General features: G+C 41.9%; 3 protein-coding genes and 2 long non-coding RNA genes across 6 annotated transcripts in view; 2 read left to right on the forward strand and 3 right to left on the reverse strand.

Moving 5' to 3' along the window:
• Positions 1 to 3,599, reverse strand: part of CAPS2 (calcyphosine 2) — a 29,278-nt gene extending 25,679 nt beyond the window's left edge. Inside the window, exons 1-3 of one of the 2 annotated variants that reach the window (XM_081928047.1) lie at positions 3,413 to 3,599; positions 748 to 849; positions 148 to 194 (exon numbers count right to left, since the gene is read on the reverse strand). In XM_081928047.1, the coding sequence (XP_081784173.1) occupies positions 148 to 194; positions 748 to 828 (128 nt within the window). In that variant the 5' untranslated portion in view covers positions 829 to 849; positions 3,413 to 3,599. Of the gene's footprint in view, positions 1 to 147; positions 195 to 747; positions 850 to 2,997; positions 3,266 to 3,412 lie in introns of those variants that run through there. The other variant, XM_081928046.1, reaches the window with a different exon arrangement.
• Positions 3,600 to 3,647: 48 nt separating this feature from the next.
• On the forward strand, positions 3,648 to 7,192 carry LOC309379203. The gene is made up of 2 exons (XR_014172397.1): positions 3,648 to 3,882; positions 6,839 to 7,192. It is a non-coding gene; the product is annotated as an uncharacterized lncRNA (long non-coding RNA).
• On the reverse strand, positions 4,967 to 11,736 carry CCDC107 (coiled-coil domain containing 107). The gene is made up of 6 exons (XM_081928099.1): positions 11,222 to 11,736; positions 9,841 to 10,046; positions 8,316 to 8,382; positions 7,543 to 7,633; positions 6,620 to 6,729; positions 4,967 to 5,497 (listed from the first exon to the last, which is right to left on the reverse strand). Exons 1-6 carry the CDS (start codon positions 11,373 to 11,375, stop codon positions 5,208 to 5,210), a joined length of 918 nt encoding a protein of 305 aa, XP_081784225.1. The 5' UTR covers positions 11,376 to 11,736; the 3' UTR covers positions 4,967 to 5,207.
• Positions 11,737 to 11,869: 133 nt separating this feature from the next.
• LOC309379177 (glioma pathogenesis-related protein 1-like) lies at positions 11,870 to 18,716 on the forward strand. The gene is made up of 6 exons (XM_081928103.1): positions 11,870 to 12,153; positions 13,906 to 14,151; positions 14,465 to 14,571; positions 16,782 to 16,864; positions 18,242 to 18,271; positions 18,358 to 18,716. Exons 1-6 carry the CDS (start codon positions 11,974 to 11,976, stop codon positions 18,522 to 18,524), a joined length of 813 nt encoding a protein of 270 aa, XP_081784229.1. The 5' UTR covers positions 11,870 to 11,973; the 3' UTR covers positions 18,525 to 18,716.
• An 840-nt stretch (positions 18,717 to 19,556) lies between these two features.
• LOC309379213 lies at positions 19,557 to 20,344 on the reverse strand. The gene is made up of 2 exons (XR_014172414.1): positions 20,221 to 20,344; positions 19,557 to 19,948 (listed from the first exon to the last, which is right to left on the reverse strand). It is a non-coding gene; the product is annotated as an uncharacterized lncRNA (long non-coding RNA).
• Between the last annotated feature and the right edge of the window lie 53 nt (positions 20,345 to 20,397).

A 20,397-nucleotide genomic window follows, 5' to 3' on the forward strand; every position in this document is an offset into this window, starting at 1 on the left:
CTGGACCAGCTGACCTTCCATTAACAGAAGGAAGGGCTGCTTTGGATTCATATGAAATAAAAAACGTGACAGTGCTGTGAAGAGGTAGCAGGGGGGGAGACAGTAAACAAAACATAGGCAGTAAAAAAAATGAAAACATTGACTTACTCAGCTGGTCGAGGGCCATGTTTTGTTTTTGTATGTGGCCTCCATCCCTAAGGGAAGAAAAAATATATAACCATGTTTAATTCCAGGGTTTTTTCCATATTTCTAAACCCTAAGATTTGAACTCTTTTAAATGAGTATCAATCAGGGTCGAAATGCATTTAAATGATGGGCACAGTAGGGGAGAAACCAAGGTTTGTTCTTGGGTTTACAGCATGTGATTTGTCTGGAATGAGACAAACCATAGCCCCAGGATTGGATGACACATTAAACCTTGCAGCAGTGCAGCAGCAGGAAGACCAGGGTTGCAGCAGGAAGACCAGGGTTACAGTATTTAGTGACATGTCAGTTTAGTGACATGGTATTTTTCATACCACAACAGGATAGGACAGATGCGGTGTCTGATAGTATGTTGTAACAAGGGATTGTTTTGAAAAAATTTAACATTAGCAATGAGAGACAAATAGGAAAGAGGATTCAATACTGAACTTCACCTACCCTATGTACCAAGGACTTTCCAGAGAATGGTTAATGATTGTTTATATATATATATATATATATATATATATATATATATATTAATCTTTAATATGCTCAACTTACTTGAGCAAGTTTGTAGTTCCTTGAGGACAGGGCTGCTTGCTTTCTTGGAGATGCAGCAACTCCTTTAATCTCTAAATCCATTTGAATTCAGGTATTAACTACCTGTAAAAAAAAAGAAGGAAAGGACAAAAAGGTTATTCTCACAGGATGGGAGAAAGAATGACTTGTGCTAAGAAGGATATTAACAAAACAGTATTTCCTATAATAATTAATTCCCTCTTGAACTGCAGTTCTCTTCATAAGCATTCAATTCAGTTACCGCAGGTCTCAATTTATTGTTTAAAATGAGAGCATCTATCAGCTTTAATAAATTTCATACTTCAGGCTCAACCAGATGCAGCTTGAAACCAGAGTTTCAAAGTCCAACCTTGGATACTGTAAGTTCTAGATTTTCATTTCAACATATAAGCACAAATTAGCCATTACACTAAGGTTAGCATATTTTTTTTCAATGAATCCGGGGACACTTTTCAACTTCAATGGATTTTGTATGGACTGGTTTGTAAATCCGGGGACTGTCCCTAGGAAACGGGGATGTCTGGTAACCTTACATTACACCATGAAGGACTTTTCCACAGTTTTATTCAATTTTCTCATATGCCTACAACAAATAAATTAACTCAGGGATACATGATCAATATATGGAACAAACCTGTTAAATGTACTAAAAATAATGAAACCTCTATTTATATGGGTACCAGTGCAAAGTAGGCACCCAGTCAGAAGGGTAGAAATATATTTTAAAAAATTAAAAAAATGTCCAGTAGCACCATAGAGACCAACTAAGTTTGTTCTTGGTGTGAGCTTTCGTGTGCATGCACACTTCTTCAGATACGAAAGCTCATACCAAGAACAAACTTAGTTGGTCTCTAAGGTGCTACTGGACAATTTTTTTATTTTATATATATATATTTCTACTGCGTCAGACCAACATGGCTACCTGCCTGAGTCAGAAGGGTGACTTGTTTCAACTATGATGTAGTACGCTTGCAAGCATGCATAGAACAGAAGACAAGAGGGAGTATGACATTTGAAAATAAGAAATATTGTATGGGGAGGTGCCAAATATTGTCCTCTCTCAGGGCACCATAATGTATTACCAAAGTCCACCCCTGAGCATAGTTTCCATGATGGCTAGTAGCCACTGATTCACTCCGAAGACTCAGTTAGGGTCAGGGTTGTGCTGTCCTTTGAGGACAATGATTCATCTCTCATTACTGGTGGCAGAGCCAGTAATTATGGGAGGGCTAGCCAGGCTTTTTGTCCCAGGGTTAAGCTTCCCGAGGGGCACCACTGAGGCGCCCCACTTCTGTGTGTTTGTGTGTGTGTATGTGTGTACACTTGTAGGCAAAAGAGCATATGCGCGTGGGGGTGTGTGCCAAACTGGTCTTTGACTGGGGTGAAATAAAGCCTAGTTTTGCCCCTGCTGGTGGTAAACGCTGTAACCCTGCCTGAGTCCACAGAACAGGGCGGGTAATAAAACATATTGACTAAATCGTAGATTTAAACCAGCAGACCTGTTTACAGAACCACAGAATGGCAGAGTTGGAAGGGACCCTCCTCTGATAATCTACTTCCCTCCCACAACATTAATATCTACAAATAAATGTATTGGGGAGGGGGGCTGCCCTGCAGGACAGTTTTTAAAGTAACTTGGGAGTGATCTAAAGCTATGGTTTTCCCAGTAGTGATGTATGGAAGTGAGAGCTGGACCATAAAGAAGGCTGATGGTCAAAGAATTGATGCTTTTGAATTATGGTGCTGGAGGAGACTCTTGAGAGTTCCATGGCCTGCAAGAAGATCAAACCTATCCATTCTTAAGGAAATCAGCCCTGAGCGCTCACTGGAAGGACAGATCGTGAAGCTGAGACTCCAATACTTTGGCCACCTCATGAGAAGAGAAGACTCCCTGGAAAAGACCCTGATGTTGGGAAAGATGGAGGGCACAAGGAGAAGGGGACGACAGAGGAGGAGAAGGTTGGACAGTGTTCTCAAAGCCACAAACATGAGTCTGACCAAACTGCGGGAGGCAGTGGAAGACAGGAGTGCCTGGCGTGCTCTGGTCCATGGGGTCACGAAGAGTCGGACATGACTAAACTACAACAACAAAGGCAGGTGGGCCCCTTGGGACTTCCTTTGGGCACTGCTACATATTTAGCTAGCCTCGCGCGCAAGGGATCCCTCGGGACTCCTTCGCGCACGGTCCCGTTTCCTCGCCACCAGAAGCGCGCGCGGCCGCGGAGCTCTCACCGCCGCCTGCCGCCGGGCTGGGGATCCGCGGCCAAGCGCGGCGGCCGCCTCTCGGTTAACGCGGCTCTGCCCATGGCTCCTCGCTCTCCCTCTTGGGGCGGCGAAGGCGGCCCGTCAACAAATATTTTCTCTCACACACGCGCACGCGCGCGAACTCTGTGGAGGTCCGACTTTGATGCAAAGCGCGGCGGAGAAACGGCGGTTGGAATTTGAAAGGCCCCGCTAGTTTCTTCGTTAACGGCTCCCGGGAAGGGATGCGTTGGGCGCGCGCCCCCGCGGTTGCCTAGGCGACCGGTAAACAAGACGGAACGCCTCCCGCTCCCTCAACCGCCACTTGGGCGCGTTAAGTTGAAAAGACGCCCCGAGAGGCGAACGGGGAGGCCGGGCGAGCGCCCCGATGGTCTGCCGCTCTCACCTCAGTGACGACGTCCCTTCCTTCCTCGGCCTATTCCCGCCTGGGCGCTTCCTCGTCCAGCCTCCTTCCCAGCCCCACCTCTGCTCTCTCTTCTGGGCTTGTTCCGAGGGAACAATCCGCGAGCTCCTCCCTAGGAAGCGAGCCTAGAGCCGCTGCTGCTGCCCTAGGAGGGGCGCATAGAGACCGGGCGCGGAGGAAGATGTAGGGAAGCGGCCACCCACCTGCCACCCACCGACACATCTACCTTTCCCTAAAATCGCAGAGAGCGCGTTGCATTTGTCAAAATGCGGCAGCTCCTCACCTGGAGCTTGCGCACTTTTTTTTACCAGGCATACCTACAAGCGGGAAGGAGGGGCGACTACTAAAGGTCACCATTGCAACAGCCTCTCTACTCCATACGCTGCTACCATAACAACATCGCGGTGCCCGGGACAAGTTCCGGAGGGCAAGTCCACAAATCAGATTACGAGGTATATATGAGCCAACTTTTGCTACTATGATTGCCTTAAGCTGCCCACCTGTTTCAGCGAGCGGCCCTGGGTTGTGTGTTTTTATAAAGTTCCTGCACCGGCCAGCTTTCTCCTAATGCAAGAAACTACTATTTGGCTCATGAACCCAAGCAAGCGTGGTGTTGTAAGATGGAACGATATATTTTTTTTCCCCCAACACCCAGACTGCAGGGCAATCTGTGTCAGGTTTTTCTATCCTGACAAAAGTTTTCCCCCTCATAATGTATTTTATGCTGCTCTCAGTAATGGATACAATATTTTGAAATTAAGTTTACTGTATGTAGAATACACAAGTGTGAATTCAAAGATAGCTTTATTTCTGTTAAATAAATCATGACACATGTGTAATATGTCATGTTTTGTTGCTCATCTGAGGATGCATTTACCTGATTTTAAGACCTGCTAAGGAAAAGATTATTATTATGTCCTCATATGTAAAACCACCTATGATTAATACTTCTTCAATTCTACTGAAGCCCTATTTAAAAAAACATTTGTCATACATTTCTGTCTTCATAGTATTTGCAGGGATCAAATAAGTAAGAAATATTTGTCCTCAAATTTCAAACTTAGGGAATATTTTTCATCTGTTACACCTAAATATGGGTTATATGACAACCCATCAGGTAAGCTACTACATTTCACTATTGTTAGCTAGTCAGTTTTTCGATACTTCTGCTGCTCTATACAATTTTCAGGAAGCCTGGCAAAAATTATTAAGATTGAGGTAACAGAATCAAAGAATTGTACAGTTCGAAGGGACCAACTCCCTGCAATGCAGGAATCTTTCACCCAACATGAGGTGAAAGATGCTCTACCAACTAAGTTATCCCAATACAGTACCTTTCCACAGTGAATTGTATAAACTTGCCAGAGTATTTCAATTGTTTCAGAACAAAAGTAAAAAAGCAAAAACAAAACAGGACTCACTGCTTGTCTGTACACAGTATTTGCTCCAAATCCTTTCTGTGGAGACATTCATGTGAAACGTGTAGACTTTAAAAGTAAGAAATTGGAAAAAAAATGTATACAACATAATCATACAACCATTCCTTGACTTTAATAGTTGTAAAAAATACATTGCATCTTTACAGTGTAGTGGAATACTATATAGAGCTTTTAGGGTAATATATACAGAAATACCTTTATATAGAATAAATAGAAAAGTTTCATAAATATATTGTTTCAATGCATATTGCAGCAAATGTGAATCTGTTCCATAATAATTTAAAAGTGCATTATAATATGTGCAATAATTCATCACAAGCTTTTAAATATAACTTATCTTATCTACCTAATTCATTTTTAATACGTAGTCTTAACCCAGTCTCTGGTTCTGCTGTTTCTTGATCAATTACTTCATCATCTTCCATCTTCTTTGGGTCTTCCGTTGGACTAAGCAAGAACTCATGATCATAGTGCTTATGCACCTCTTCATCACAGTGTTCCTCAATATCTTCAAACAGCTCTTTATGCCCACAGTTTTCATTATCACCCTCACTCATCTCTGCCTCAGGATGTGAACTGAATGACTGAATAAGATCTTCAAGCCTCTCTTGGCACGTGTGGCTAACATCTGAATTTCAAAAAAAAAAAAAAGAGGGGAGGGAAGAAAATGGGAAATTAAAAATTATAATTAAGTCCACTGTCTGTATAATAATTATAACAAAGCTGCTATCAGAAAATTGCAAATGAGCAACCAGCTTTATTATAGATGGCAGTATACACTACATTAAAGTACTACAGTTCTGTAACTTGTCTATTAAATCATAAGTAATGTTTCTTTTGTTCTGTAGCTTAAACAAATATATAGATAATTCACAGGCCCACCTTCCTCTATAAAAATGAGTGAGGAACACCATAGAAGCCGCAGATCTGCATCCACTAATAATGTGATGAAAGGGTTACAATCTTTGGCCTGTTCTCCCCTGTTTTCCCCAAACCACACCTATCTGCCCTACACCTTATGTCAGAGCTTTCCAAACTTTTCATGTTGGTGACACACTTTTTAGACATGCATCATTTCATGACAGTAATTCAGTTTTACTAGCAAACCAGAGGTTAAGCTAACCTCTTTCCAGCGCTGGAAGAAGCACAGGGAGTGTTCACGCAACACACCTACACATGACAGCTGACACACATGTCATGACACAGTTTGGAAAGTTCTGCCTTATGTCATATATGGTCAGGTAGCGGCACACTGGATCAGCTGCATGCCTAAGTATTTCATGGCAAACTCAATAGCACCACTGATTCATGCAGAAAGCAGGTTTGAAGTCACAGCCTATCAGCCAATGGGCAGTGAGTTCAAGCCGGCTAGATTAGCTATGACTGTGCTCCCAGCCCTATGCTCAGCACTGTGGTTCCCAAGTGTCCAACAAACAGCTGAGTGTTAGACACTTGGAAACTACTGGACAAGGACTTGGGACAGGTTGGCAGGACAACCTGCCTGTTGAAGTTGTCCAACATAGGTGGAGGCAAATAGCAATTTGGCCTGCTGGGCTAAAAAGTTTCCCCACCCCTTATCTAATGGGAAGGTATGTTGTGCCCTCTAATTGCTTAGAAAGAACAATACTACACGATACCACCAAGTCGTACAAATATGTCAAGACCCGCAAAATCGTATGCAAAACCTTCAGCCAGAGTCTCAAGCAGGGGTTATTACAGTGTGATTTTAACATACTAAAGATGTAAATACCTTCTGGTTTCATTGTCGATTTGTCCAATCCACTTTCTTTCATCAGCTTCCTAATGGACTCAAGCTGTACCATAATTTCATCTTTCTGTTCCGAAGCCAAGGCATTAATGCTGACACGAAATTAATTGAAAAGTCAGCAGGTAGTAATAGAGAGCAGCTCTATTATACTTTTTCTAACCCTCTTATAAGAAAACTCTTAGTGATAAATTCTTATGACAGCACTTAAGAATCAGACAGGCTATGGAACCATCTTTCAACTATGCCAGTCACTAGGGACCACCTTTCATTACATCAAGGAAGCAATAGGAATTCTCCTGCTGTCAGGATTCTGCTATCCAGATTAAGACTACAGGACACAAACTGGCAAGTGCAAAGAAGCAAACAACACTGTATCGATAATGCAGGCACAAAACCTAACTGCATCTGCCATGATGTGGGCAGAAGCCGATAAATGGGCCTATGTAATATTGCTAAAGACACATGCAAAAGAAGAGATCCAAGATATACTCAAATTCTCATCTACTTATCTACCACTATTAGTCTAATAAATGTTTAAATGGGTCATTCAAGTGATACTGGTGTAATTTATTTTTCAATCGTAAAATATTCAAACCTATAAATACTCCAAATGCATGAAAAGCCTGTATGAAGAAAACTTAATATTGGCACCTTGAAATCTGAATTACTCATCCAGTCTTGTGTAGCCTGTATTACCAAAATGCTATTTAGGGTCTAGGAAGGGAGTGTAAAGATTGTTCCAGTAATTTTTTACTATATTGTCAATTATTGTTAATGCAGAAAATATGGAGACAGCAAAACAATTCACATGCTAATATTCTTGTGATGTTTAATCACATTTACCAATTCACAATTGTCTTGAGAGCTGAAATATTACTAAATCAAATCCCCACCAAAATACTCACCAGCTTGAAAGTGGATCTAACTGATTCAATAAAGAATTTAACATTTTCTCTGTCTGTGCTAGATGCTGCTCCAACTCCATAAGCTGGCGTTCTACAAGTGAGAACAAATACCTTTAAAGCAGTGTTGCTAATAGGTATTTAAAAACCAATAATCTATTTTTCTACTTTTCCAGAGGAGCTATGGAACTGCACTAATGCATTCAAGAGCTGTAATCCTAAACTTAGTTTGATATTATAAAAACCAAGTTTCACTGAACTCAGTAGAATTTACTTCAGGATAAACATGACTGGGATTGCATTATAAATAATACAATGCAGAGAAAATTTGAAAAGGTCATTTTACCAGCAAAATTGGCTAGGAAAAAACAGCTTCACTTATTTGATTAAATGAGCAGCATTTGATCTGACAGACATTTTTTCCTAAAAACCAAATACATACATTATCAATACTTGCAAGAATTATGTTCTCTAAAGTAGATTGCTGTAGTCTGTGCTAAGAAATAATGATACAAAGTAGCTTTGCCATAACTATCAGTAAGCAGTGAGTGGAATGCATTTTCAGGAATGCACTCGACTCATAAAACAGCAGCCCAAAAAGCAATTAAGATTATGCAATCCCACCAATTTGATTGCTGGTCACACAAGTAGGGAAATAGAAGGGCTGTAGAAAAAATATCTCAAGCTTCTTAAGCTGAGGTGTGATTGCCTGAACTACTATGTGCAAACTGTATGGTAAAGATCTCTAGGCCAGAGATTTCTGAATCAACTTCTACCTGTTTCTTTTGTCTTAACTTCTGTAGTTTTTTCTTGCTTGGATAAGCTTTCCTCTTGAGATTTCATCTATGAAAGAGTAAACAAAATTTACCACAAAAGCTTTTAATATTGAAAATAGCTAAAGCTCAAGAAAATGTTTCACTCGTTTAATGTGAAGACACGAGGCAAGTAATAATACTTTATCTTGGAAATATAGTGTAATCCAAAACATATTTCCCCATCTGCTTAATTTATGTTTCAGCCTCTTTATTCTCACTGACTTCACAATGACAAAACCAGCATCAATCCAAAATTTCCTGTTGAACTAGGCTGAAAACTAGCCCCTTCCTAGTCATAATGCTTTAACTTACAGTTCAGTTTTCCTGATTTAGTCATACCGATTTTAGTATACCGGTAATTTTTTTCAGATACAATCCTAAGAACGATTAAAATTCCCACTACTGCCTTTTGTCATCTGAATTCTGTATACAACAGATATTTCTGTAACATCACAAAAGCCTTTCTAATAGAACTTTTGGGAAACACAATTGTTGCTTATACTCCTAACCACATTTATTGGACTATAAAAGCATTTACAAGTCCAGCCCAAGGCATTTATATTTCATTCTTTCCTGAGAAAGCAAAGGGCTCCAATACTGGAAATACATATATTTATGACCAGGTTGCAAACTTGTTGTGGAGAGCCTAGTATGCCAATGCATATTTCAAGTGTTGCTGAAGAAATACACTTCTCCACTTGGTTATCATTTCCACTTCCACTATCAGACTAGGTGACTGCCTATCTGTAGATACCCTTTCCTGTGATGCAGGCCCAACCACCTCCAACTCCAAGTGGCTTTGCTGTTGACTTCTCCTCTCCTTTTTGGAGTCAATCATTTGTCTAGGCAGGGTTGTGCTTGCTGATATGTTTGTTTTGGTGCTTGCTTGAGCATAGAGCAGGAAGCTACTTGAGGGTCTCAGCTGAATAGGATGGTGAGGGGAGGATGTGGCATAATAATAATGATAATAGTAATATAATTTATTTCTACCCCGCCCATCTGCTTGGATTCCCCAGCCACTCTGGGTGGCTTCCAACAAAAGATTAAAAATACATTAAAACATCAGTCATTAAAAACTTCCCTAAACAGGGCTGCCTTCAGATGTCTTCTAAACATCAGATAGTTGTTAATTCCTTTGACATCTGATGGGAGGACGTTCCACAGGGCCAACGCCACTGCGGAGAGGGCCCTCTGCCTGGTTCCCTGTAACTTCACCTCTCGCAGTCAGCAAATCTTGTCTTGTTTCTGCTTTGAGTCAGAACAGAGACTGTTCTAAAAGCTATGTGAAGGCATCATTATCATCACCTTTTCCTGCATTGTTCCAAAGTTGTTTGGGAATGGGGCATGGCAGTGGCATTATCATTACGCACATGACTGAACAAATCCCAGTTCTGTACAACTACGTGGATCATAACTTCTCTTGCTTACTAATCCCAGTTCTGAACAACTATGTGGATCATAAATTCTCTTGCTTACTAATAGTTACCTTTAAGAACTTGTATAAAGCAAATACACCCACACCAACAGCATACAAGGGCATGAGTGTTAAAGCAAAGTCTTTGCCATTCCCTCTAGTCCGCTCAGTCTTCATCTCCTTCTCCATTGCATTTCTCATTTGTTGGATGCTTTGGTATGTTTTGCTTTCAGAACCCTCTGAATTCATCTGTGACTGCAAGATTCTCTCAGATCCACCTGAAAAACAAATACATACATACATGTAATACATACATGCACATACAAACAGACTGAAATAAAAAAAATGAGAAGCACTCAAGTCTGTGAAGAAGAGAATTGTTCTGCAGCATGGAGAAATCAGCTTCACTGTGGAAAGCAATTCCAGGTACAGCCTCAATGCGATAGTGTGAGATTGGCTGATGCTAATGAACATGACAATAGGCTTCTCCACTCCACACTTAAAATTAGCCCCTCTTAAAAACTCTTATGAGTCTCCTCTTTGCAGATGGAGCTCTGCGGTCACATCAGACACAGGAATTGGCTGGGAATGTTTTAATTTTATTTTGTGCTATATGTTGACATTTTGTTTGATTTTATATCGTGCTGGAGCTTAAAAGACTGCTATACTTTAGCCATCTTACAATGGAAAAGCAACATTAAAGTATAAACAAATAAAGCAAGTTATGAGCAACATTCAGTTAAAGCACAAAACACATTTCCCATTCCCCACAGCTTTGACACACTGGCAGAGTAACAAGAGAAGTATGGAGCCTACTAGTATATTAAAGGGGAGGGAATTAGGATAGCTTAAATCTGAACTAAGGAGACATACCTAATGCTGCTATAGGAATGGCTGAAATTTTAATTTCTAATTTTCTTGATGGATTTTAGGCCAAAAGGAAGTTAGCCAGGTCTCCCCCTTGAAAATATTTATATTCCAAGACTTTATCAATTTTAAGAACATAGAAACAAAAGTGGGTTTTTCCTCATTCTGCCCTAGAAGTTATCTCTCCCAGTATGCATAAAAGGCACAAAACGCCAGTTTTTCACTTTCCTTGGGACTAATTAAATACTACAACTCAAAATATTATTATCCAAAAAAGACAAAGAAGAATTAATGAGTTAAAGGGGGAAGGCAACATCCAAAAGTTGGAACTGTTTCGTAGCACACTAATAACATAAGTGACACCGATGAGGGTTAATGCCCAGCATCACCTTTCTCCTCCAGGATCACCCATACCTTTGCGGCAAAAAAATAAAAATAAAATGGGGGCGGGACTTAAGGAAGATTGCTTGGAAAAAGGATCCTCTTGAAGAAAAACAGTTCGCTAACTAGTCTAATGAAGCTCCCTCGTTTCCCTCTATAACCGGACTGCAGGGATGGGAAGGGGAAGGTGGCCGACCCCATATACCGTGGCGCTGCTGATGGGGATCATGGCGACCAGGCGAGGCCTTGGCCCCCCGCGGGGACCTGCCGCTTCCGCCGAACATCCTCGGCATCACCACGAAAACGCAGAGCACCAGCAAGACGGAGATGAACACCTGCTGCACCGACGACAGCACCATGGCGGAAGGAACAGCAAGAACGACAGCAGCGGAGGAAAGGACCAAAAGGAGAAGCGGAGGGAGGCAAACGGCCCTCGGTCAGCCGGGAATCGACAAGCGCCTGGTGCCGGGCCCGTCCACCGGCAAAACGCCTGGGGAGAGAGAGAGTCAGCAGCGCAGGAACGAGGGAAGTTGGACGAGGAAACCATTAACGTGGGAAGGGCGACTTCCGGTCCCGCGACGCCTCCGCTTTTCCTTTCTAGCGCCCCCTTTCGGGCTCCAGGCGACACGGGAAACCGAAGCGCCTTTTGCCTTCGTAACTCTCTTCATTGGAAATTAGAGAGCGACGTTAGCTAGTGCAACTCGGGGTAGACCCATTGACGCGAATGGGCCTAATCGGCTCTCTGAGGAAAATTTAGCTGAGGGAAAACCCGCGCGGCTTCCGCCGACTGCCTATATAGAAACGGCGCCCCGAAGTGGCCGGAGCGTCCGCCTCCTGAGGCGGGAACACATCATCCCGAGGCGGTTTAGAGGGCGGGGCCAGGAGGCGGAGACCGTTAGGGCAACGGTCGCTGCGCGCTCCGCCCGGCCCGCGCGTTCCTGTCAGGGCGCGGCGGCCATGAGGCGATTGTGGCCGTGGCTCGTCTTGGGGCTGGTCGTCCCCGAGGAGGAGCCGGTCAAGCAGACATTCCAAGTCTACCCCAAGATTACTAACCAGAACTTTATCCGTCAGTACGTGGACGCCCACAACTACTTCCGCACCAAAGTCCAGCCCACCGCTTCCAACATGCTGTACATGGTGTGTCCCCGGCGCGGGGTGGAAGGAGGAAAGGGAGCCGTGGGCCTAGCCGGGGTGTGGGTGTGCAAGTAGGGGGCAGTGCCGGATCTACCTATAAGCTAAACAAGCTATAGCAAGCATAGGCAAACTCGGCCCTCCGGATGCTTTGGGACTACAACTCCCATCATCCCTAGCTAACAGGAGCAGTGGCCAGGGATGATGGGAGTTGCAGTCCCAAAACATCCAGAGGGCCGAGTTTGCCTATGCCTGAGCTATAGCTTAGGGCCCCACTGTCTTGGGGCCCAAAAAAATTTAAAGGGCGAAAGAACTGAATGTACATTTCCAAAATATATGATAAAAAGCAAATAAAACCTACATCCAGCAACAGTGTTTTGTGTTGTGTAGGCTCCTATGATGTAAGTAATGCACCTGCTAGCCTGCTCCCTAAAATATCACTGGTTTTAGAAACTTATTAGGTCCATAAATTACCACATAGCATCAAAAAAACAGCGACAATTTGTTGTTGACAAAGGACAGCTGGACATATAAACGGCCCCATTACCTTCAGTAGCTGAGGGCCTCATCACACCTAAATCCGGCCCTGGGGAAATGTGAATACTTCAACCAATTGTGTTGCAAATAGCTTGGTTCTGTTCCCCACCACCACCCAAAAAAATAAAGCCTGCCCCTCCCAAAAAAGAATTCCTGGCTACACCCATGAAGGGAGCTGAGACAATTTGCGGTGCCGCCAAAGAGGCGAACCCCTCCCCCTGGCTTCTCCTTGGGCCCTAAAAGGGAGAAACTCCCACTGTCATCCACTACATCTTAAGGACAGTCAATGAACATTGGACATTTTTGAGAAGCAAACCATGGCTGCCCTACAAGAGGGGTAGTGGGGGTGCCTGCCTCAGACAGCCAGTGTTGGCTGTATCGAGGGCGGTGAGAGAAGCAGAGATGGGTAGAACACAAGTGAATAATATCACTGTACTCAAACCTTGGTTTCAACTGCTAGTTTCCCACCTGGGCAGGGTCATTGTTTAAAACTGCCATTTACCTTTGTACCCCTCCATCCCTGCTTTATTCAAACCTCTGTCGTTTTTCAAACTATTTTCCTCTCAGTTCTCTTCATCTCCACTTCACTTTAACTTCTGCTGTTTTAAACCACCAGTTTTCCCATGCCAGGTCATTCATTGGCGATGTGCTCCACCTACCTCACTTTGATTCAAGAATTGTGCTAAGGCACTACAAATCCACCATATGGCTGTGCCATATGTCTTTTTTTATGTGTAAAGGAAGACATTGTTTGAGAGCTGGGTGGAAAAGGTATTGAAAGTGAAATATACTCGGAGTCGAGTGTGAATTTTATGCTCTTTATTCAGTTCGTAGTAGCAATGAATGAAATTTTCCCCAAAACGTCTAGCTATATATACATTATTTACACAATGGGCCCCATGTGATTGGCTAATTCCGGGCTGCTCCTGTAGGCCAATCAGGTTGCAGATTCACTTCTTCCAGAAGCCTGATTGGCTGCTTCTGCAGACCAATCAGGTCGCAGATTCACTTCCACCTGGAGCTGGATTGGGTGGCTCCTGCAGACCAAACAGACTGCTACGTTCTGGATCCTATTGTTCTAGGATTCAGTTCAGTACATAACAGAAAGAAAGACTTGTAATCTGAATTTTGACTGAACTGAAAATGTGACATCGTTACATTTACTAGAGCTGTATAACAAAAATAATTAATAGCTGTGTGTGATACTTTTGTATTTTGCAGACATTTGATCTCGCCTTAGCTAAAATAGCCAGAGAATGGGGAAAGAAATGCATATTTGAATATAACCCAGTTAACAATATCCACCCTGAATATGCATTTAGGCCATTTGGAGAAAATATGTACAGGACACCTGCCAGAAGTAAACCATTTGATCCTGCTATTCCTATTTCAGTATTTCATGATGAAGTAATATACTACAACTACAGTAGCAACACATGTGAAATGATATGTAGACATTATCTTCAGGTAAGTTTTATTTTTCACTGGTCAGATTGTCAACCATTTTTGTATCTTCAGAAACAGAAGCACCTTAAGGTTAGACATTTTCCTGGCACATGCAAATAATGAATACAGCTCTTAATCAGACATAAAAGATTTAACAGTTATCACCCCCAAATTAACAGAAATAGTATTCCATTTACATGTCATCCAGGATGATTGAATACTAGCATAAAACATAAAGGTACCTTTAGCCAAATGACAATAAAGAGAGGAGGAGTCTGAAGAGAAACTGAATATTACATAACATAGTTTATATTATATAATCTACTTTTTCCAGGTTGTTTGGGCTAATACTTATAAAGTTGGCTGTGCTGTTATCCTCTGTCGTAAATCACAAGATGGAAGGAGGAATAGTGCGACATTTGTATGCAATTATGGTCCATCGTAAGTTAACGAATGTTAAAGAGATCCAAACTTGTGTTTACACAAAGTGTTCTAACTTGCAGAATTGCATGAGTATTCACAGTTGAATTAAGGAGCAACCTTAACTGCTCTTTACAGAGCTACAGAGCCATTGGTGCATCTGCAGTTCTGCCATGCACAATGACTGGGACAGAAAGTACAGGACAGGCATATCACTGTGCCAGCCTCTGCCAGTGTGTAGGTGGCAGCTCAGGCCCTCCCCACCCATTTAAAACTGCTATCAGTGGGAACCCCACAGGCATCACCCCACTGGCAGCAACCAGAAGGAAGCTGACAGGCCTGTAGGGCTGGGCAAAGGTACACCCTTTCCTAATCCAAACCTCCCTAGCCTGGTGTAAAGGAGGTTGGGTTGCTTTCTTACTGTATGTATGTATTGTGTCTTTTACTGCTGATTGCAAAGCAAACAGAATACTCAACTGCTGTTTTCGAGCCATTTCTATGATTAACAATTATTTCTGTTATCCGAATGGTTAGACATACAAAATGTGATTAATAAGACATTCACAATTTTAGTTCTGTTACAACTGTAGTTTAAAATTTTATTGTATTGTAAGTACCGTACTCTTCCATGTATAAGACAAAGTTTTTTTACTCTAAAGTTATGTTCAAAAACTTGCCTCGTCTTATAGAAGGATAGTGAATGGGGTGGACGGGTGATTGGCTGCAGCTGCAAGCAGGAGCATGTCAGCGACAATTGTTGGCTGCTAGAAGAGTTGCTTTGGATTGGCCGCTGCTTCTCTAATTGGGTTGGTGATTGGCTTCTGCAACAAACACTGCTGTTGATTGGTTGTCGCTGCCACGATTGGTGGCTGCTGTTCTGGGACACACGTGATTGCCAGTGGACAGCTTTTCTCAGTCGGGTATGAATTTTTTTGCTGGGGAAGGGTCTGTTTGCGATTGGCTGTCGCTGTGGCAAGTGGGCCGGCAATTGTCAGTACCTGTATAGATGTTGCATGTGAGCGATTTTTGGCACACACACCCCCCAAGCTGTAAAACTCTGGGTAATCCTTTGCAAAAAACTCAACAACTCTGAGCCATCTCCCCTCCCCCTCCCATTTTCTTAAATTTGAGTCCCCCAAAATAGATGAGGGAGTCTTATAGATGGGGGAGTCTTATAGACGGAAAAGTACAGTGTGTTGTCTCCCTAGCAGGGAGGAGCCATCGGTCATAGAATGCATCCTACTATGAAGAAGCTTCTTGGTTCAGTCCTCAGTATCTCCGCTTAAATAATCATGTACCAGGTGCTGGCGAAATACCTGACATTCCAGGAGAATCACCAAATCAGCTTCATGCACCCAAGAAGCGGGCTCTGGTCCATGAAAACTTAGATTAAAATAATTTTTTGACAATGGCACTTTTTGCAGTTTTGACTACTACAGGAGGCCATTTTTGTGTGTTTTTAACAGTGTTGTAAGTCACTTGGAGACCTTTAGGTAACAAGCGACTAAAGTTAATAAATAATAATACCACAGATACCCTATTGCAACTTTACTACACAAACCTTGGAGGTCACCAATCCAACCCCCTACATGAGGGCTGCACTCGCTCACAGGTGAACTTCTGGAGCATTATACCTACAGTGAGTGGGGCCAGAGGCAAAAGAGGGCATGGCAGTAGGTGAAACATTTACCTTTGCACAGTAGGCCATGTTCCAGTGACCAAGAGAGACCCAAGCAAATAGATCAGTGTTGCAGAGCCAATACTGGTGACACTGGCACTTTGACAGGGCAGCAGCAAGATATTGGTTAAATGGGTGCACCAGCAAAAACACCGGATTTACTCCACTGATGTTCCCTCACAACCCAATCTTGCCTTTGCTTCATCCTCTTAAGCGGCAGTGATGTCAGTACTGTATCAGAAGGATAGGTCTGCAGCACCATACTGGTCCCTCCTGCCAGCCATGAAAAGCCAGAGGTCTCTATAACCTGTTCATATCCACATTTCTTAGTCTTTCGGCCAGTGCAAAGCTGGAAGGGAGTGTGGCCCAGGCAGAATTGTAAAGCCAGGAAAGGATTAGAGGGATGCATTCAGCACCCAGGACTGAGGTTGTCCACTCTTCACAATTTGTTAGCATCTGTAACTTTTATTATATTTATCATAGCCTTCATTTTAATTTTCAGTAACTTTGTGTACTTAATTTGTTATTACTTTAATAAACTTTTGTTCTTCAGGATGGAAGTTGGAATTCAACCATATAAACCAGGAAGGCCATGTAGTAACTGCCCAGGAGACAGGTGTCAAAATAGACTCTGTAGTAAGTATAGTGAATGATGCAAATGTTCATGAAAAAGATTATTTAAACCATCAAATATGTTGGTTTTTGAGTTCCATTTGTATCACCTCTAGTAGGACATTCTAATGTGCTTAAGGCATGGAACGCAGGAAAGGCGAGTAGTGTTCTGGTATTCACCTCTTTGCTTTGTCCCATGTCAGTCAATCCTTTGGGAAAAGGGCTTTGGTGCACTGTTGCAGTAGAGAGACAACAGTTGCTTCCTTAATATAGGTGACCTAGGTTCTTTTGAGAGGGATCTCATAGGAGGTCAGTGTCTCTGGGTGCTATAGAGTACAAAGCTGCATTTTCAGTCATTCCTGAAAAGTGGTCCTTAAAATATTGTTGTCAATACTAGTACTGAGCTAGTGTAGAGAAACAAAAGGGAACATTCCATTATACCTATTAGTAGTTCTGTTCATGATTCAAGAAATCACATTCAGATATTTTACTGATTAATTGGTGTTCAGGTTTAAAGCTTTACACATGACTATATCTTATAAAAGTATGCGATTGCAAGGATACATAGAGTGCCTTTTGATTAAAGCAAAAGATAAGTGAGAAAACACTGTGCTCCCTGTTGCTAGCTCATCAAAAATTATTACGTATCTATTGGTTACTGCATACACAAATTATTGCCTGTTATTACCTGTACTTTGCCCATGTCTCTGTGGTTTTGAAAGGTGTCTAATGATTGTGGTGGTAGCCACCACTGTGTACCTCTGGACAAGGTATTACTGAAAACCAAATAAAATACAGTGGTACCCCGGGATGCGAACGGGATCCGTTCCGGAGCCCCGTTCGCATCCCGAATGGAACGCAAGATGCAACGGCACACGTGCGCAGGTCACGTTTCGCCGCTACCGCACATGCGTGTGACGTCATTTTGAGCGTCTGCGCATGCGCGAGCGGTGAAATGTTACTTCCGGGTTTCTGTGGAGCGCAACTCGAACGCGCTCAACCAGAAGCACATTTAACTCGAGGTATGACTGTACCTTCTTCCTTTCAGCTTCCAGATTATAGAAAAAAGGTTATAGGCAGGACAGCAGATAGACTATAGTCTGAGCCTTCAAGTCATCAGTATTGGCAGGCAGTGGTGGTGGCAGAATTTCACTATAATTTTGTTATTAAAATTGGTTACTCACCTTACTCTTAACTTAAAACCTAATAGACTTGGGGTAACGAGGGGGGCTTTCAACTTACCAGGTGTTTATCAAATAAATCACTGTACATTTTGGATGCTGAAATTTAATGGAAATGCTTTCACGTTTCCTGTCATATGGCTGAAAATAAAAACTCATAGCAAAATGCTAACATTTTTAAAGCCTTTTTTCACTTGTTACAACTATTTCCCTTTTGCAGGAAATTCTGAACGCGAAAAAGTAAACAACCGTATGTATTACATTTGTTTTATACTTTAATTTACTTAAAGAACAAAATTCAACTTCAGTGAAACTTTTTTATTTTTTTAAAAATAGGCTATTCACGATGGCATCCAACCTCTAAATTCAAGTTTATATGTGATGACTTCTGCATCGCTGTTGCAGTTTTAAGGCCATTATTAATGTTTGTAGCATTTGTAGCTGTTTACATCTTAAAACTCCATTATCCAGGTTTAGTTTTTAATACTAGGGTAGGTTACTGAGCATATTTACATGAATGATAAAGATTATATTCCTGCATTTTATATTAAAATAGATTTGCTTTGTTGCATTGTTTCACATGTTATTTTGTGTTTTCTCAAACTGTATAAATTTACCTGTTACATATTAATGTAATATTAAATATTTTTAAACTGGAAAGATAAATTTAAAATAAAATAAACGGTTATCTTGAATACTTGTACAAATAAAAATTAAGCGTATTAAATTGGTTGGCATCTGTCTGTCTCAGGAGACAATGAAGCAGTGTGCCTTTGGGGGTGAGGTCAAGCTGTTGGAAGGTTGCATCACCTGTTGTGGCTGTAGAGACCTATGTGGGAAATACCAATTTTGTTGCAGCTGGGGCAAATTCAGGCGTTCAGTTGTGCTGCTGCAGATGCACATACATTTCTCCACTCACTCTTACCTCCAGTTCTATTCAATATGTATTACACTATATGAGGGAGTATTCTGTGGTGGCTTTCCATCTTTGGAATATTGTCCCCAAGGAAGCCTGCCTGGAAATTGCATTTACTACTATTTCAGCAACAGGGAAAATATTTGTTTTCCCAGGCTTTCAAAACTGCTAGTATAAACATTTTAACTTAAAAGAGTTTGATTTTACTGTCTATTTGAATGGGCTGTGGCTGCTTTATAATACCGTAATAATAATAATAATAATAATAATAATAATAATAATAATAATAATTTTTATTTATGCCCCGCCCTCCCTAGGCAAGGCCAGGCTCAGAGCTGCTTACAAGCAATAATAAAAACAAGTTGAATGATTACAACTTAAAAACAAAATTAAAATACAACATTTAGTTGTTTTAACTTTATTATTATCAGTTGTTAAATTGAATTTATGTTGAAAATGCAGGATATAAATTATGTAAAAAAAATATTCTGTATATAATATCCATAACAAGATGTAAACTCCTTCCACTTAGATCTCCTTATAACAGCACAATTTTGGATGTATATTAAGCTAGATCAAAAATGCTTTCTCTCTTTTAGCAATGTCTCTTTTCAAAGTCTAGTTTTAAACTTTTAATTTATTTGAATGTGTTTCTCTTGGGGAGGAGTGGAGAGAGAGTGGAGCACTGGCTATCTTCTAGTCCAGGGTTTCCCAAACTTGGGTCCCCAGCTGTTGTTGGACTACAACTCCCATCATCCTTCCCTACCAGGACCTGTGCTCAGGGGTAATGGGAGTTGTACATGTCACACATGTTGACTGAACAACAAATGCTCCCCACACCAAGAGCATGAGTACTGTATTAAAGCAAAGGATTTGCCATTCCACTGCGCTGAGTCTTCAAGTTCAACTCCTCCTTTGCAATCCTTTTTGGATGCTTTGGCAGGTTTTGCTGTCTGAACTCTCTGAATTCATCTGCGACTGCAGCATTCTGTCATAGCCACCTGAAAAACACTTAAAAAATATATATATTAAGACCTGATAAAAGTCCAGCTGATGAAGACCAGCACTCAAAGCATGACTTAGGCTCAAGTAGCTTGTGAATGCATTTCCCCCGCAGCATTTCAGCTAAATCACAGTTCAGATGGATTTAACACAACCACAGTAGCCAATTCGCATATGTATGGACTGAAATGGCAGGGGAAACAGAGAGGAGAGATAGAAAAGGACCCGCAAAGGTCCTCTTTAAAAAGAGAGGAGAGCGGGAAGAGGCCCAGTGCACAAACCGGGAAAGAGAATCGTTCCGGAGATGGAGGTAGAGCCTCGAGACTGGCTGGTGCTGTTTAAAGCAGCAAGAGGTTTCTGAGCTCCGCACTTAACATCTCGGTGCGAGCTCTGCAGCCGGTGGGGTCACAACCAAGAAAAGGAACGGCGGAAGCGTTCTAAATGGAGGGCGGGGGTTC

Source organism: Podarcis melisellensis (assembly GCF_964234715.1).
Source record: "Podarcis melisellensis genome assembly, chromosome: 10".
NCBI classification, from domain to species: domain Eukaryota; kingdom Metazoa; phylum Chordata; class Lepidosauria; order Squamata; family Lacertidae; genus Podarcis; species Podarcis melisellensis.

What these genes read in the sequence shown, in the direction of transcription:
- CCDC107 (XM_081928099.1), bottom strand. Translation starts at nt 11,375, where the DNA reads ATGGTGCTGTCGTCGGTGCAGCAGGTGTTCATCTCCGTCTTGCTGGTG. An exon ending in TCCCCATCAGCAGCGCCACG is followed by an intron (nt 10,047 to 11,221) that starts GTATATGGGGTC and finishes TTTGTTTTTCAG; the next exon opens with GTGGATCTGAGAGAATCTTG. An exon ending in CTTTATACAAGTTCTTAAAG is followed by an intron (nt 8,383 to 9,840) that starts GTAACTATTAGT and finishes ACTCTTTCATAG; the next exon opens with ATGAAATCTCAAGAGGAAAG.
- LOC309379177 (XM_081928103.1), top strand. Translation starts at nt 11,974, where the DNA reads ATGAGGCGATTGTGGCCGTGGCTCGTCTTGGGGCTGGTCGTCCCCGAG. An exon ending in GTATGCAATTATGGTCCATC is followed by an intron (nt 14,572 to 16,781) that starts GTAAGTTAACGA and finishes TTTGTTCTTCAG; the next exon opens with GATGGAAGTTGGAATTCAAC. An exon ending in GTGTCAAAATAGACTCTGTA is followed by an intron (nt 16,865 to 18,241) that starts GTAAGTATAGTG and finishes TCCCTTTTGCAG; the next exon opens with GAAATTCTGAACGCGAAAAA.